Genomic DNA, 18,343 nt, shown 5'->3' with positions numbered 1-18,343 from the left:
GAATTTCTTTGAGTTTAATCTTTAAAATTTGTTATTTTTTAACTTTAAAAAATGTCGTTACACTTTTTGCAAATGTATTTTTGTGTCTTTTTAAGATTTGTAAAAATTTTGGCTATTATTTCAAAATTTTTTTCTGTACCTTTCTCTATTTCCTCCTGTGACTCCTATTATACTTATTATTATATTTGGAATAGAGTCAAACAAACAAAAAGCAATGCAAGTAAGAAGAAATTCAGGGAACAGGAAAGCTATATTCATGTTCTTAGAAATAAGATTTTATAGTAATAAAACAAGATGAGAATAGAAATAGTAAAAGAGAGAGAATTCTTTTTTTTAATATTCATTTATTCATTAATTACATTGTATTACATGACACAATTTCATAGGTACTGGGATTCCCCCCCCCTTCACCCCAAACCCTTCCCCCATGGTGAATTCCTTCACCTTGATGCATAACCACAGCTCAAGTTCCGTTGAGATTCCCTAATTAAAAGCTCACACCATACAGAGTCCAGCATCCCACTTGTCCAGTTCAAGTTCAACGGCCTCTTAGGGAGGCCCGAGAGAGGAGAACAAAAAGAGATGGAGAAATTTAAGAAAAATGTAAAAAATTGGAGAATCAGTTTACGGGGCCTAAAGTCCAATTATTAGGAGCCATGTAGAATGAGAGCAGAGAAGGTAAAGGGGAGGAAATGATAGAAGATAAAATATAAGAAAATAGGCCAAGGAGTGAAGAATGTCTTTCATAGATTAAAAGCTAACTGAATTGTCAGCAAAGTGAATAAGTAAATATCTTCAGCAAGACTTATACCCTCGAAATCTCAGAATGCTAGAGCAAAGAGAGAATGCTTCATTAGTGTGGAGAAATAACCCAATCCAGTAATAGAAAGATGAAGAATAAGAATGACATTTTTCAGTGGTAGCTATAGAAATTAAAAATAATTGAAAAGGAACCATAAGATTTTGAGCAAATTTTATACCCACCTAAACAAAGTCTGAAGATGTGCAGTCTTATTAAACCTTATATTCTGTTGAGGTTTAAATGGGTTCAGTAGTAGAACATGTCCCTTTTCTGAATTCTGGACAAATGGACAAAGAAAGCATATGGTGGAGACCAGGATATATATTTTTTATTAGTAAGATTTAAATTGGAAAATGGAGCTTGTATGTATAATTTCATGTGATTTACTATTCAGACACAGAGCTGAACTGCAGGTCCTGTGTGTGACAAAGAGTGTGGAAGAGCAGAATTGATGTTCTTCCATTTACATAGCAGGAGCCAAACAGTAAGGGAGAGGAAGAGGCTGTTACTGCAGATAATGTTTCATGACTTACTGCTGAATCAAGATTCCCCGTCTCCTTAGGAAAGGAGTGAATGGTGCTTAGGCCAGATCTGTGGCATAACAGGCTAAACCTCTGTGGTGCTGGCATCCCATATATAATCTGTTTTGTTTCCCAGCTGCTCCATTTCTGATCCAGCCTTGGCACTCACCAGTGGTGCTGCACTTTGCTTAGCCCAGCATGCTCTCATGCTCTCAGCCCTGGCTGTTGTGTGCACCACTGGATGCTGTAGCCCAGCCTGGTTTGGCCTGTCTCCAGTCCCAACTTCTGTTGGATGCTCAGCCCAGCCCAGCCCTGCCTACAGTCCTGGTGCTGCAGCTTAGTTGGGGTGACTCCAAAGAGCCACTACCAGAGCCACCCCCCAAATAGGGCTCTTATGCTTGCTGGTGGGTGCTTTGGCCTGACCCCAGGAGGCTGTTTGGATTCCCCTAGTCTGATTCACTCTATCTCACCTCGCTTATTACCTGCATGTTCAGTGACATAGTCCATGGAACCCCTTATAAATCATTTTGTAGATGTCAAACAATCTCTCAATAGCCCCCATTCCAATTCCCCCCCGCCCCAGTTCCCTGTTCCCAGGCAGTGAGTGCACAGCCCCTTTATGTGTGCATGGTGGTTGGGTAGCACTGGCCCCTGTGCACCTGTGATGACATGGGGAATGTTATGCACCCCTCATCTGCCCAAATCTTAAAAAAAAAAATAGGCGTCTATGCTGGCACATTTATATAATCAATGGAGTTGATATTAACCAGTCCCAGAATGTCAGCTAGCTATTGGTTGCTTTTCTCCTAGGTGTGTAAACCTGCTTAGGTACAAGGCAAACCTAGGCAGTTGCCTAAAGTTGGTGGCCTGACTTTCTAATATAAGAATGCAAACAATTGAATAGCTCAGGCTAGTTTTTCATTAATCCATGTGATATCGGTGGAGTATGTGCTTTGTATATACAAGGTATGTAATGGTACATAAAATCAGAGATGATTTCTTACTTCATGGCATTTACCATATAGTTGGGAGAGTGACATGAATCAAATGTGTAGGATTGTGTAGCAAGGCATGATTTCCTTTAACTTCTGTCAGGGCTGTAGGTCTTTTCAAGATTTTTTTTTAATTTGTGGGGTTCAGTGTGGGAGAAGAGGTGGGAGAGATAGAAATAGGAGTGGAGGGCATTGGCAACAGATAAAAGAGACACCCATCTGTTGAGCCATTTTGTGAATGCCTTTGCAGCTGGGTATGATACAGGTGGAAGCCAGGGATTGGGAACTCAATCCAGGTCTCAGGTGGTAGCGAGCAAGCTCTGAGGAACTCCTGGATATTCTTAGGGTGCACAATAGCAGGAAGTAGAGTCAGGAGCAGGGCTGGAACTTAAATCCTTGGGAACCAGTAGGGGTTAATGGCATCCCAGTGTTGGTGGGTGTAGAGGACAGGTTCTGTGAACCTTGGACAATAAATTGAATGAGACTCACAGAGACACCAAGTGTAGGGAGCAGATTTATTATGGTAAGCCAAGTGTACTGCACACAGCTGGTAGGTGCAGTCCGCTGGAGAGAACTCAGAGTCTGAAAAACACTGAGATTTCTCCCAGGGCATAACTGGTGATACAGCAGAGTAGGGTTCACTACTTAAGCCTTTGATAAGAACTCAGAGCCTTGGGAGTGATTTGGATTGTTCATTTATAGGCGGAAATTTTAGTGAAAGGAAAGGGAGTTGTTGCCAGGGAGACTCTCCCCAGGTGTCATGGATGGAGAGGTGTTGCCGAGGAAACTGGCCAGAGTTTCTCTGACATGATGCCTCTTGCTTCTTCAGATTGGCTTTATCTGTTCTCTGCTTGGCTTTGACCTGTGGTGTAGGCTGGCTGCCCTCTCCTGCGGGCAGGCTGGCAGTCTTTGAGCTAGCTGTTTTCTAAGCTGACATTTTAAACAAGTAAAACACAAAATCATAGTTTTTTTTTCCTTTTAACAGCTTTTTGAATTTTCCTCTTTCTTACTTTCTCTAAATGGCAGCTACCTCCTGCCTCCCCAAGGGGTGTATTAATCACTGGCTGAATTCCGGGCACAGTTCTCGTAGTGTGGTCTCTGGACCAGCCCCATCCTATCATCCAAGATGTATTGAATTAGAAACTCCGTTAGTAGTCTTCCAAGTAATTCTGGTAACTCTTAAAATTTTAGTTCCTCTGTGTGAGTATTTTAAGCTTTGTGCATTACTGATAGTGTTTCAGTGCTAAAGCAGTCTATTGCATATGTGATGCTATGTAATTTTGAAACATTTTAGTGATTTCTTAAATGTTTATTTTTTAGAAGTTATTTGTTGGGTTGACGCGATGGTTCAATGGCTAAATCCTCGCTTTGCAAGCAACAGGATCTCATATAGGCGCCAGTTCATATCCTGGCTGCTTCATTTCCCATCTAATTCCTTGCTTGTGGCCTGAGAAAGCAATGGAGGACGGCCCAAAGGCTTGGGACCCTGCATCTGGGTGGGAGACCTGGAAGAAGTTCCTGGCTTGGGATTGGCTCAGCTCTGGCCAATGTGACCACTTGTGGAGTGAACCAGCGGATGTAAGATCTTTCTCTCTCTCTCCTTCTCTCTGTAAATCTGATCTGCAGTATGTTTTTGTTGATAGATATGTGTAGGTTTTTTTTGTAAACAGCATTTATTTCATTTGAAAGATGGAATGACAGAAGGAGAGACAGAGCTGTTCCATCGCTTGGTTCACTTCCCAAATGGCTGTGACAGTGGGGCATACTCATACTGTTGTGGTCTCGGCTAGACCCTAATTTTTTTCTTTTTAGGTTCTTGCCCAGTTTTCCCTAACCCTTGATCCATTTTACTCTGATCCACTATGTTAACATCATCTAAAATTAGAAATAATTTTTAAAAAAGCATTTTAAGCACAGGCACCAATGTGGCTTACAAGTGGTCAGTTTTATTTAGAAGGTGAGGAATATGGTTGCACAGGAGCCATGCTCAGGGAGAGAGGCTTCTGCCATCTGTTCTCTGTACACGAAGGGTGTGATAAAGTTGGCCCCTCCTCATCATGGGCTATTGGGAGACTTGAAAGGGGAGTGGCTACATGACACCTCCCTCAAGTCCTAGAAGGTGAGTATTTAGAATTACCTTGGCAGAGGAAGTGTTAACTTCCAAACTTGGGGTGGTCAACTGGCTGCCTAAGTCCAGCTTCTCTATCCAGGTCTCCCCCTGGGTGGCTATCTAAGTACGTGGGCAGTTTCTGTTACCTTCTCATGGGCACTGCCAGGAGAGCGGGATTGCAGGTGCAGCAGTGTTCTGGATGTGGGCTGCTGGCTAAGGCTTACGTCTCTCCCTCAGTCCCAGCTCCATCACTGCAATTCTTATCATATATCAGTTGTCATTCTGAGATGTGGGTCTGATTTTAGGCATGAAGGGACTTATATCACCATTTAAGGCATAAAAATCCTTATTTCCACAAAATATAGTATATATGATATTTTAATATGACAGTGTAATAAGATATATTTCATTTATTTCTTGTTTGTGCTCTGTGGTAGATTTAATATTTCGTGGCATGATTGTGTTGGAAGAATCTGGTTGATTTATTTGCTATTTTTTATCACGTAAGAGTTTTAGGAGCAGGTTTAGTTCATATCAGAATTGGGAGAATGTGGAGTTCTCGTACGCTCCATGCTCGCTCTCCTGCATGCGTAGAGTCTCCTATCAATGCCTGACACCCAGTGGTGAGATTTGTTAAATCACTGAACCTGCATTGAATCATTATCATCACCCAAAGTCCATTCTTAGATTAGAGTTTACTCTTGGTGTATATTCTGTTGATTTAAACAAATGTATTTTAGAATCATAGAGAATATTATTACAGTTTTATAACTCTGGGTTCCTATCGAATTTTAGAATTTACCATGAGACTAATTAAGTTGCTTTATACTTAGGATTGGAGAAAGTCTTGAAATTATTCCCTTATGGGCCCGGCGCTGTAGTCTGGTGGCTGAAAGTCCTCACCTTGCATGCACCAGGATCCCATATGGATACCAGTTCTAATCCTGGCAGCCCCATTTCCTATTCAGCTCCCTGCCTGTGGCCTGGGAAAGCAGTTGTGGATGGCCCAAAACCTTGGTACCCTGCACCTGCATGGGAGACCTAGAAGAGGCTCCTGGCTCCTGGCTTCAGGTGGGCGCAGCTCTGGCCAGTGTGGCCACTTGGGGAATGAAGTATCAGATGGAAGATCTTCCTCTCTGTCTTTCCTCTCTGCATATCTATCTTTCCAATAAAAATAAATCTTTTTTTAAAAAATATTTTGTTTCTTCATATTTAGAGAGTTGAATTTGAAAAGTAGGTTAGAGGTATAAGTAAGTGCTGTTCCATGTGAGTCATGTAGGGAAGATCACAGCATTTAGGATTCTTTCTGATTCCTAATGATAGGTATAATTGGAATTCTTGTGTTTTCTTTATTCCGTTTCCTTTTACATTAATTGTGGTATATCATTTACAGGTTTCATTTAGTTGAAATTTGTATTGTGTGTTGAAAAGCATGTTTTTTACTGTCGTTAAAAAATCCATTGTTTTGATGTCTTATTACTATAAATATATTATTATTCCCTTAGTGTTTCACTGTTATTTTGTTTAATTCCTTGTACAGTTCTGAGTTTTGTCTTTGTTGTTATTACTATTCAACTTTGAGAAAACATGTTTTTATTACTCACCATTCTAAGAAAGTTGTTTTTTTGTATTTTTAATAACAGAGCCTTTTTTTGTTTTGTTTTGTTTTAAACCTAACAGTTTGCCTAAATTGAATTTGAAGCAATTCAAACTATTGGAGATCTGCAATTTTACAAAAATCACAATTGGGAAAAAGTTGATTTCCAAATAATGGAAGAGTCTAACACCTCTAAAAGTGAAAATCATGAACCAAAGAAAAATATGATTTGTGATGAAAACAAAGCAGTTAAAGTGATAACTAATCAAACTTTGAAAGCTAAAAACGACAAATCCATAAAAGAAGTTGTGACTGCCTCTCCAAACAAGAATAGTAATAAGAAAAACAAACAAAATGATATTTGTATAGAAAACTCAGAAATCAAATCATGTAAAGTAAATGTTGGCAGTGTTTCATGCCCTAATGATTTGGGATTAGTCCTTCGAGATCAAAGTCATTGCAAAGCCAAAAAATCTCCTAATTTACTAGTACGAGCTGAAAAGACGGCCATTTCACAAGCAAAATTTGAAAAGACATCTGGTTTACAGGCAAAAGCAGAAAAATTACCAAAGTCACCAAATTCACCAATGAAAGTAGAGAAAGCACCAAGTTCGCAGACAGCAGCAGCAAAGGCACTAAATTTACAGAGGAAAGTGGAAAAAACACCCAGTCCTCAGATGAAATCAGAAAAGGTGCCCAGTTTACCAGCGGAAGCAGAAAAAGTGCTAAATTCACTACTGAAAGAAAACATGAGACAGACAGAATTACAACATCCTGGGACAAAAAGTTCAAGCTCCTTTACTGCCGTGGACAGAGCGATGGCTGGAGCTGTGGTGGGAGAGAAATCTGCCCTAGGAGATGCAGCCCAGTCTCAAAAGCAACACACCAGTGCAGGTAACCCTGGGGACTCTGATGATAGTGCTTCAGGCATCGAAGATCTCTCGGACGATCCAAGTAAGTACCAGTTAGCTCATTCAACAGGTAATGTTGCTGGGTCAGGTTTTCCTATGTTAATGGTCTTTACTGTTGTTTTCTGACTTAATTAGCGTTGAAAGCTTAAAAAGGCACCTTCCTGGGCCATTGCTATGCTGCAGCTGCTTGCTGCAGCGTGGCATCCCATGTGGGCTCTTTGACTTCTGATCTACCTTCCTGCTAACGTACCTATGAAAGTATCGGAAGATGGCCCAAATGCTTGGACCCCTGCACCCACATAGAGACCCTCATGGAGCTTGTGACTTTGCCCTGGACCAGCCCTGTCAGTTGTGGCCATATGGGGAATAAATCAACAGATGGAAATGCTCTCTCTGCCTCTGTCTCAAAACAAACAAACAAACAAACAAACAAACAAACAAAAACCAAAAAACACTTCTCAGGGCTGGTGTGGTGACTTAGCAAGCCAAAGCTCCACCTGCAGTGCCAGCAAACCTTAAGATGTTGCTTCGAGTCCTAGCTACTTTGCCCCGATCTGGTTCCCTGCTTGTGGCTTGGGAAAGCAGTGGTGGCAGATGGACCAAGTCTTTGGACCCCAGTACCCACATGGCAGACCCAGAAGTTCTTGGCTCCCAGTTTCAGACTGACCCAGCTCTGGCCATTGAGACCATTTAGGGAATGATCCAATAAATGGAAGATCTCTGACTCTTAAACTCTGACTTTCAAGTAAAATAAACAAATCGGAAAACAAAATTTTGCAAATCCCTTCTCATTTATTACCATACGGATAAAAGGTTGTGTATGTGTAAATGTGGCGCTTGTCTTTAGTTGACACACACATTCTTTTTGCGTGATCTAGCAGTATATTGCTTGTTATTCACTGTCATGTATAGGTTGAGTCAGCATTGTATTGTGTTTTGAGAAGCCATTCAAGTGGTTTAAGCAAGGTAATGTCACAATCAGATTTTGTTTTTCTTTAAAAAGGTATTTGGGTACACTGCAGCAAATTTTTTGGAGGAACAAGATTGAAAGATTTGGTTAAGACACTTTAAAGTTTACTTGTAAAAGTAATTTTTTCAGGGCCCGGCGGCGTGGCCTAGCGGCTAAAGTCCTCACCTTGAAAGCCCCGGGATCCCATATGGGCGCCGGTTCTAAACCCAGCAGCTCCACTTCCCATCCAGCTCCCTGCTTGTGGCCTGGGAAAGCAGTCGAGGACGGCCCAAAGCTTTGGGACCCTGCACCTGCGTGGGAGACCCGCAAGAGGTTCCTGGTCCCGGCATCGGATTGGCGCGCACCGGCCCGTTGCGGCTCACTTGGGGAGTGAAACATCGGACGGAAGATCTTCCTCTCTGTCTCTCCTCCTCTCTGTATATCCGGCTTTCCAATAATAATAAAATCTTTAAAAAAAAAAAAAGTAATTTTTTCAGGGATTTTGATGTTTAAAGATTTGTTTGAAAGACACATTAGAAAAATGCAGACAGAAGACAGAGAATTCATTTGTCCCCTGGTTCACTCCCCAAACGGCTGTAACAGCAAAGGCTGGGCGGGTTGAAGCCAGGAGTGTGCGCCTCCATCTGGCTCTTCTACATGGTGCCAGGGGCCCAGATACTTGGGTCATCTTATATACTGTTTTCCAGGCAAATTAGCAGGAAGAACGCTGGCTTTGCAGGTGGCAGCTTAATCTGCTGTTGTACACTGCCGACCCCTGTTTCTGAGGTTTTGATTATTTATTTTAAATAATCAAAATTTGTGTTATTTATTTAAAAAATGTATTTGTTTATTTACATGAAAGGCAAAATTACAGAGTGGGAGAGACAGACAGCAAGATCTGCCGTCTGCTGTTTACCTCCCAGAGGACTGGCTGAAGCTAGTACCTTCATCTGGGTCCCCCATGTGAATCAGGGGCCCAAGGTCTTGGATCATTTTCTGCTGCTTTCTCAGGCACAGTAGCAGGGAGCTGGATTGAAAGTGGAGCAGTTAGTGAGCTTGGGGGAATGTCAGCATTGCAAAACATGACCCAACCTGTTATTCCATATCACTGCCCTGATTTTAAGTAAATATTTGGAAATATTCTTGTGTTTCTTTGAGTAATGGAATCCTGGATTTGTTTACATCAATTTCAGGAGGAATTTTTTTTTCTGATGTATCTGCAACTGGAAGAAGAAAGCCTTTCTTTGATTTAGAAATAAAAAGAAGCTATAACTGAATCATTTTTTGCCATACTTTGGAAAGTACTGGTAGAGCTCAGAAATAGCTTTTTAAAATTTGTGGGGATACCCACATAATGGCATATGGATAGACCTTTTTAAAATAGAAATAACTTTTTTTATGTATGTAAGAAAAAAATTAAGCTCACAATTGTATGTAGATGATTTAAAGGTTTCTTAAAACCCACTAAATGAAATCACAGCAAGATTTTCAAAGAGCATGGTCCATAGACTAAAATTGTATAGGTTTTGAATATTATTTAGTAATTTTATAATCTTGGATAATTTGTTTATTCCTTTAAAATGTATATCTTTCCTCATTTTTATAAAAAAAACGGAGATGATGTTGCTTTTGTTATGAAGTTTAACAGAATTAAGCAATGTAAGTATTTATTATTCCAATTAAATATAATTTTGTTGTTTTTAGCATAGAGAACAAGTTGAACTAGCTTAACAAAGCTAGAAACCAGAATACAAACAGATCCTTTTAAAAACTTGTTTTAGCAGATTAGGAGTTGCTAATTAAAAGTTATTTTCTTTCTTTCTTTTTAACATTTATTTTACTTTTTTATTGGAAAGTCAGGTATACAGAGAGGAGGAGAGACAAAGAGGAAGATCTGTCCATTGATTCACTCCCCAAGTGGCCACAATTGCCGGAGCTGCGCTGATCTGAAGCCAGGGACGTGAAGCCTCTTCTGGGTCTCCCATGCGGTTGCAGGGTCCCAAAGCTTTGGGCCATGCTCGACTGCTTTCCCAGGGCACAAGCAGGGAGCTGGATGGGAAATGGGGCTTCTGGGATTAGAACCAGTGCCCATGTGGGATCCTGGCGAGTGTGAGGCGAGGTCTTTAGCTGCTAGGCTACAGTGGCAGGTCCAACAGTTATTTTCATAAGTACTTGTTTTATATACTATCTTCAATGTTATTTTTTGCCTTGGAGTCATGTTCATTCATGACTTCTTAGCATTTCTAACTCATGTAAAATTCAAAATGATATTTTAATTAATCGTTTTTCATTAGATTGTTCTTCAATAAAATGTTTGATGTTTGTATTTAATAGGTTTTATTAATCAATTTTTTGTTTGTTTCTGTTATTTGCCAGGGCCTGATCTCATCACTAGGAATACGTAATGAACGAAACTGCCACACTGCCCGTAGGGAGTTCCTAGTAGAGGGAGGAGACAAGTATAATGAAGAATAAGGAGATGTAATAATTTAGATAGTTACTAATCCTATAGTAAGAAAGTAAAAAGGAAAGATCGTAGGCAGTGATATTATTATGACTGATGATAAGGTTTTTTTAAAAAAAGATTTATTTGTTTTTATTGCAAAGTCAGATATACAGAGATGAGGAGAGACAGAGAAGAAGATATTCTGTCTGATGATTCGCTCCCCACATGACCGCAACAGCCAGTGCGGGCCCTGAAGATCATTGTTGTGGACTGTATTCTCTCCCTCTACCTATTCATTTATTGAAATTCCAAATTCTCAATGGAGCTGGATTTGAAATAGGGGCTTTAATAGATAATTAAGATTAAATGAGATCAGTGGGTTGGGTCTTATTCTGAGAGGATTGGTGGCCTTATGTACACACAAAGGAGAAGGAATATAGATATTTTTCCATAAAGAAAGGTTATGAGAGGACTCAGCATAAGTCTGCAGAGCCTGCAGCCATGTGCCTTGACACTGGATTTTACAGTCTCTTGGACTGATGAAATAAATTTCTATCGTTTAACTCCACTTATCTATGGTATTTTGTTAAGGTAGCCTGGGCTAAGGCAACTGAGTAATGTTCTAGCCTAATGAATACATCGTGTATGTTTTTGTAAACGTTTTATTTGTTCATCACTGATGCACATATGAGTTATTCTCACTTTTGGTTATGGTGAATAGTGTGTGAACATTTGTGTATTAAGTTTTTGGTTGAACATCAGTTTTTTTTTACTCTTGTTTTATCACTGTTAGTATTTCATGGAACTGACATTTGGAATGCCATCTTACAGTTTGTCTTAATTTTGTATGTTAATTTCAGAAAATTAAGTATTTTTTTTTTTTACTCCTAGAGGAAGATAGCATAACATTTCTTAAAACTTTAAAAAAAAATTTGGGGCCAGAGCCATGGGATAACAAATAAAGCCAAAGTTTGTGGTTCCAGCATCACACTGTTACACTTCTGATCCAGTGTCCTGCTAATGTGCCTGGGAATCAAACAGAAGGTGTCCCAACTATTTCTGCTACTGCAGATAATACAGATCTCCCATCTACTGCCCAAGTACTTGTAAGAGCTAGAGCTGGGCCATGCCAAAGCTGAGAGCTAGGAACTCAATATAGGTTTCCCACATGGGTGACAGGATATAACTAGTGACCCATAACCTGCTACTTCTCAGGATACATGTAAGTGGGAAGCTGAAATCAGAACTCAGTCTGGGAGTATAACCCAGGCAGTCCTGTAGGCATTCCGAGCTGTGTCTTTACCTCTATGTGAAATACCCCATCTATGTCTTTATATTGACAAAAATGGGTTTTTAAAGGTTCATTTTTTGGAGAATTAGAAAAATGAAAAGAGATAAAGTGACCTTTGATCTGCTAGTTCATCCCCCAGATGAAACAAAACCCGGAGCCAGGAGCTCCAATTGGAATCATAAGGGAGGCCAGGACTCAAGCACTTGGAGCATTTTGTGCTTTCCCCATGTCATTAGCACCATTCTGGATTAGAAGTGGAGTAGCTGGGGTCCTGGCACAGTAGCCTAGTGGCTAAAAAGACCTCGCTTTGCACACCTGCATCCCATATGGATGCTGGCTCTAATCTAGCTGCTACACTTCCCATCCAGCTCCCTGTTTGTGGCCTCCTAGGGCAGTCAAGCATGACCCAAAGCTTTGGGACCCTGTACCCATGTGGGAAACCCAGAAGAAGCTTCTGGCTTCTGGCTTGGGATTGGCTGAACTCCGGTTGTTGTGGCCAAATTGGGGGTGAAGCATCGGATGGAAGATCTTCCTCTCTGTATCTCCTCTCTGTATATCTGCCTTTCCAATAAAAATAAATAAATCTTTAAAAAAAAAAAAGAGCGGAGCAGCTGGAGCAAGTGTTGATGCCTGTGTTATAGACAGCACCTGTTACATCACAATACTGGCCGCAACAGAAATAAGTTTTCTGGGTTTGCTGATATTAATTGCCTTATCATACAGAAATTTTTCATGAAGAAATTAGAAAGTTATATAAATATGTTGTTTTTCTACTATCCCTTTTCCATAAAGTATAGTGGTAAAACTCGGGCTTCATCTGTTTCTTTTATATTTCTGTAACAAAAAGTTACTAAGGTATGAACTACTTTTCCAATTACTAGAACATAATAGCAAATTGTTTGTGTTCAATGTTACTGTGACTAATTTAAGAAACATTTATCTAACCTAGTCACACTTAGGGGTTTTAGTCCTTTGTATAGCATCTTTGCCTATCAGTTTACCTTCCTGTTTTAGAAACTCCTGTACTCTCGTAGGAGACATTAGTATTTTAAAGGTCTACCTTTCTTTTTGTATTCAGAAAATAAGTGCTATCAAAAGATAAAATTGACTTTCAAGGTTTCTTCTGGGTGGCCTGTAAGTTGACTTTTGAGGACAGAGGGCTGGATTTGGTATGCTTTTTTTTTTTTCTTTTTAAATTACGTTAGTCTGCTTTTTGTTGTGACAATAAAATACCTGAGGAAACTGAGCTTAGGAAAGAGGAAAGGTTGGGAGCTGGCCCCAACAGGTAAAATGGTGCCTACCATGCCAGCATCCCATATTGATACTGTTTCTTATCTAACTGCCTGCTAATGACCTGGGAAAAACAGTGAAAGACTCATGTGTTTGGTCTCCTTCATCCTGTGGTGAAGCTCTTGGCTTCCTTCTGACTCAAACTGAGCAAGCCATCTGGGGAGGAAGGTAGCAGACGGAAGATCTCCTTCTCTCTGGTCACTCTACTTAAAAAAAAAAAAAAAAAAAACCTCTGATTTATTTATTCATTTATTTAAAGATACTTATTTTTATTGGAAAGATAGATTTACAGAGAGAAGGAGAGCCAGGATTTCTGTCCGCTGGTTCACTCTCTAGGTTGTCGCAACGACCAGAGATGAACTGATCTGAAGCCAGAAACCAGGAGCTTCTTCCAGGTTTCCCACATGGATGCTGGGTCCCAAGGATTTTAGGTCATCCTATACTGCTTTCCCAGTCTACAGGCAGGGAGCTGGATGGGAAGTAGAGCAGCTGAGATATGAATGGGTGCCCATATGGTATCCTGGCACTTTCAAGGCGAGGATTTAGCCATTGAGCCATCATGCTGCCATTGAGTCATCATGCTTGGCTCTGGACTTAGTTCTTGAGTTTGAGGGAATTAATCTTTCTAAATGGCAGAATTGCTTTTAGTATATACAATATCATTTATATATTTAACAGTTAGTAAAATGTCAGCTCTGCTCTGGGCATTGTATTAAAGTTTGAAGACAAAAAATTATTTATATTAAGGAATCTATCATGTAATGTAGTGGTTAGTTGAATACAAATCCCATTATGTTGCATGAGATAATAGAGTGTCTAATAAAAATACAGAGGATATTAGATTGGCTTTCAGAGCATGTGGTGGGTGGGTGTTGTGGCTCAGAGTGTCCATCTGCTCGTTGGGAATGCTTGTGTTCTGTGCTGTGCCTAGCTGACAGCGGTGATGGTGCAAGTGCTTGAATTCTTGCCGTTCACAGGGAGAACTGGGTGGAGTTCCAGGCTCCTGGCTTCAGCTGGCCCAGTCCCAGCTACTGCAGGATTTGCTGGATTTGGGGCAGTACAACCAGAGCATAGATCTGTTTCCTTTTTCCTGTCAGTCTTTCTTTCAAGCAAATGAATTTTTAAGAAAATTATAGTGGTAATCAAACCTATTAGATGCCAGTTACATAATATTAAATTCTAGAATGCAGTGATGAAACCACATAGCCTGCCTTTAATAGATTACATAGTTAGAGAAAATAAGAAAAAACTGTTATTGTGAAAAGTTTAATGGGAGACACAGAGGCTTGTTACAGTTTTTTTGGCATGTACAAGGGCACTTCAGAAAGTATATTCACTTTAAATATTTTTTTCAAAAAATCCATGCATACTTTTTTCATAATACATATTTCTTTTGAATTTTTGAAGTCCCATTGTATACAGACTTAAAAAATGTTATGCTAAAATTAATCTTAATTCCATTTTTTCTGTGAAAATTTTGAAATATTCTTATATATATTTTTTAAACTTTATTCATTAATTTATTTATGAAAGGCAAAGCAGCAGAGGAGTTATGTTGAGAGAAAGAGATCAATGTATGGTTCATTCCCTAAATGACTGCAACAGCCAGGGCTGGCACAGGTGATGCCAGCAGCCAAGAACAAATCATTCCACATGGCTGGCTGAGGCTTTTGCCGTCACCTGCTGCTTTCTCAGACACGCTAGCTGGATCACAAGCTGAGCTCTTACATTTGAACCAATATTCTGGCATGGGAAGTAGCAGGTTAATTCATTGTGTCTTAACCCTAGCCCCATATGTTCCCTTAACTGCCAGTGACTTCAGTAAATTTAGTTCATTGACTGATCTTTGAGGGAGGCTCAAAATAGCTTTTTATCAAATTGACTTAACAGATTGTACATGATGATTACATTATGTTAGCTCTGTATGGTGTAGTCTTGGCTATGTATATCTCTTGATGAGTAGGTTGAAAGAACAAAGCAGACATTTGACCTATAATGTAGTTTTTTTTTTAGGATTTTGACATCATGTATGTTTTTCACTTGTAATTTACATACTGCTACATACTTGGACATAATGTTAGAATATTTCTCCGTGTGTATACGTGTAATTTTTCTGTTAAATTTTTAAAAATCTATCTGTTCAAATGATAACTAAGTGATTGCTTCCTTTTGTAGGTAAAATGAAGAATAATGAATCTAATAAAGAAAATTCTTCAGAGATGGATTATTTAGAAAATGCCACTGTGATAGATGAATCTACATTGACGCCCGAGCAGAGGCTAGGCTTGAAACAAGCAGAAGAACGCTTAGAAAGAGATCACATCTTTCGACTTGAAAAAGTATATTATGTTGTTTTAATTATTTGGAGGGAAATGTTTCATAACTTTCCCCTTAAATCTCCTTATTTTTCTTGTGAGAGGAAGAGAGTGTTCATCTTCACTTTTCCATTCCCTTCTTTCCTGCCCTCCCTGTGCTCCTCACATGAGTACATTTCTGAGTCTTGCTTCATTTGTTCATCCATGGTTGGAAAACTGTCACCTATACCCGCCCCTTGTTTATTTGAATGTAATAAATACACTTAGTCTGTCAGCCCCGATCTTTTTTTTTTTTTTTTTTTTTTGGTAAACAGAGGTTTATTGTAATATGCCTATATCCAATTGTTTGTATTTTGTTCACGGCTACTTTCATACTGTCATGGCAAACTTGAGTTAGTAATTTCCATAAAGAGTATATAATGACTTGCAAAATGTAAAATATGTATATTTTCCAAAGCATAAAACATGCACCAAATTATTACATTGGCTCGTCATAGAAGAACTTTCGCTGACCTCAGAATTATTCACTTATTAAGTAGATAGTACTTTTGATGTGCCAGGTACTATATGAGGTACTGTAATGTATTTGTGAAAACAATAGGGTCTTTTTTTGCATTAGAAGTTAAAAGTCCAGTCGAATCGGTGGGAATAAGTTAGAGAATATTATTGCATAACTCAATGCCCTCCCTTTTTATCTCTTTTTTTCTCTATGTTTGCTAAGTATTTATTATGTAGTTTGAACTATTTGAACATGATATACCTTGTTCCTCAGTACTAATAGATTTCTCAATATAGAAATATATATTCCTAAGCCTCAATAATAAAAACATTGCTAGATATTGAAGGAAAGACCCACAAGCAACTATTCATCTGTAGATACCTTGGATGTCTATGAATATACATATAAGAAAATAGTCCATTGTTCTGGATAAATATGAGATTGTATCCAGATTGAAGATGGCAGTCCTGGATTATGAATAGAATTTATTAAAAAAAAGTTACCATATCTAGCAGTTATTTTGTATAGCTAGGTTCACTGAAAACTGGTTAGAAATAAGCCTATTTTATAATTTACTGTTATGTTTAATTTCTTAGTTCTCTCACTTTCCTTTTCCTGCACCTGGGATTAGTAGTTGTTTTTAATCTATCCACTGAGATAAATGTGGAATTATTTTCATATGCCATGATCTTGTGATTGAAACTTAATTTGGCATGCCTGACATTTAAAAAAACCGTAACAGTGCCTGTCTGAGATATCACTCAATAGAGACAGATGTGTAAGCCTGTAACAATAACAGTATGGGTCATTTTGGTCATCAATGAACAAGTAGCCAACTTGAGTTTGAGGGTGTGAAGGCAGCAGTTGGAGTTAAGCCTCAAGGAATGGGTAGGGAATTAGTTAGGTTATGGAAAATTGGTGTAGGTTAATTATGTGGAGGGTATAAAGGAAATGTGAAAATGTGTTTTCAAGAAAAATAAGCTGGGATTTCACTGGAAAAGAAATGAAGCAGGAAAGGTCTGTTTGGAGAAGGAAGGAGTTGTGAAATGGGGATTAGTTGTGGGAAAAGAACAGCCTAAGGTGAAAGGAAAGCTTGGAAGCACTGGAAGACATTTTATTCGTTGTTGTTAAATTTGTATACTCAGCAATGAAACTCTAGTAGTTTTTTATTTATTTAAAAAATATTTTAAAAGAGAAAAAACATTTTTAAAATCTAATTTGAAATGCAGAGTTACAGAGAAGTTCAGGGAGAAATAGAGATCTTTTCATCTGGTTCATTGCCCAAATTGCTGCAGCTGTTAGGGCTGGACCAGGCCAAAGCCAGAAGCCCAGAACTCTGTCCAGGTCTCCTATGTGGGTAAAGGGTCCCACGCCTGCTTTTCCATGCACATTAGAAGGGAGTTGGATCTGAAGTGGAGCACCGGGACTCCAGTGGTGCCTGCATGGGATGCTGTCATTGCAGGTTAGCCAACTGTACCATAATGCTGCCCACTCCAACCCCTTCCTGTTAAAAATTTGTTTTTTAGAAAGAGTTACTGGGAGATGGAGAGGCAGAGATATAGGTCTTCAGTCTGCTAATTCATATTCTAAGTGGCCAGGACTGAGCCAGGTAGAAGCCAGGAGCCAGAAGCTCCATCTGGATCTCCCACGTGTGTGATAGAGGCCCAGATACTTCAGCCATCTTCCCCTCTTTTCCCAGGCACATAAGTAGGAAGCTGGATCAAAAGTGGAGTAGCTGGGACATGAACAGATATGCACAGTCTTATCTGATACTGTGCGTAACACAGTATCTGGTCACACCAGTTGGTTGGTACTCCGAGGACCGTGTGCATATTGGTCCAGTATAGATTTTGGTGTCACTGGATCTAACTCTGCCACTTACTGGTTTGATAATATTACTAGATTATTTACACTCTTTAAAATTCAGTTTCTTCATAAAATTATACCTACTTGCTGGGGCTGTTAGTATTAAAGATAATGCAAGTAAAGTTTTTGGCACAAGACTTAATATGTAGTAAACACTACTAAAAGCAGCTACTTTGTAGAGTTAATCTGGCGAATGGCACATTTTCTGTAATTTTATAAATAAGGACACAAAAGCAGACTCCAAGGATGGAGATATAGTTAAGGAGTTATCTCAGGCCTTCTTACTCCTCATTCAGTGTTATAACCAAGCTTACTAAAAGAATTTAGACATGTTCTTGTCTGCTAACATACAATTCATTGGAAAGTCAGATTTACAGAAAGAAGGAGAGACAGAAAAATCTCCCATCTGCTGGTTCGCTCCTAGTGATCGCAACAGCCAGAGTTGAGCTGATTCAAAGCCAGGAACCCCTCTGTTTCTCCCATGTGGTTGCAGGGTCCCAAGGCTTTGGGCTGTTCCCTGCTGCTTTCCCAGGCCACAAGCAGGGAGCTAAGTGGAGCAGCCAGGATATGAATCAGTGCCCACAAGGGATCCTGGCACAGGCAAGGCGAGGACTTTAACCACTAGGTTACTGCACTGGGCTCACATTATATAATTCAAAGAATTAAATGGTTAATTTTATGACTCCATTAGTCATTTTACTATTCATAGTTTTAGGTATTTGTATATTCATTTCCTAAATCCATTCACTTTTCC

General features: G+C 39.4%; 1 protein-coding gene across 7 annotated transcripts in view; it reads left to right on the top strand.

Annotated features, from left to right (window-relative positions):
* The window catches only part of TUT4 (terminal uridylyl transferase 4), a 125,979-nt gene that overhangs the window by 24,851 nt on the left and 82,785 nt on the right, over window positions 1-18,343 (top strand). For 6 of the 7 annotated variants that reach the window (XM_058655132.1, XM_058655119.1, XM_058655139.1 and 3 more), the window contains exons 2-3: window positions 6,106-6,976; window positions 15,085-15,248. In XM_058655132.1, coding sequence (XP_058511115.1) covers window positions 6,196-6,976; window positions 15,085-15,248 — 945 coding nt within the window. In that variant the 5' untranslated portion in view covers window positions 6,106-6,195. Of the gene's footprint in view, window positions 1-3,286; window positions 3,463-6,105; window positions 6,977-15,084; window positions 15,249-18,343 lie in introns of those variants that run through there. The other variant, XM_058655127.1, reaches the window with a different exon arrangement.

Source organism: Ochotona princeps, chromosome 2 (assembly GCF_030435755.1).
Source record: "Ochotona princeps isolate mOchPri1 chromosome 2, mOchPri1.hap1, whole genome shotgun sequence".
In the NCBI taxonomy this organism is placed as follows: Eukaryota; Metazoa; Chordata; class Mammalia; order Lagomorpha; family Ochotonidae; genus Ochotona; species Ochotona princeps.
This window is presented reverse-complemented; position numbering and strand designations above follow the sequence as displayed.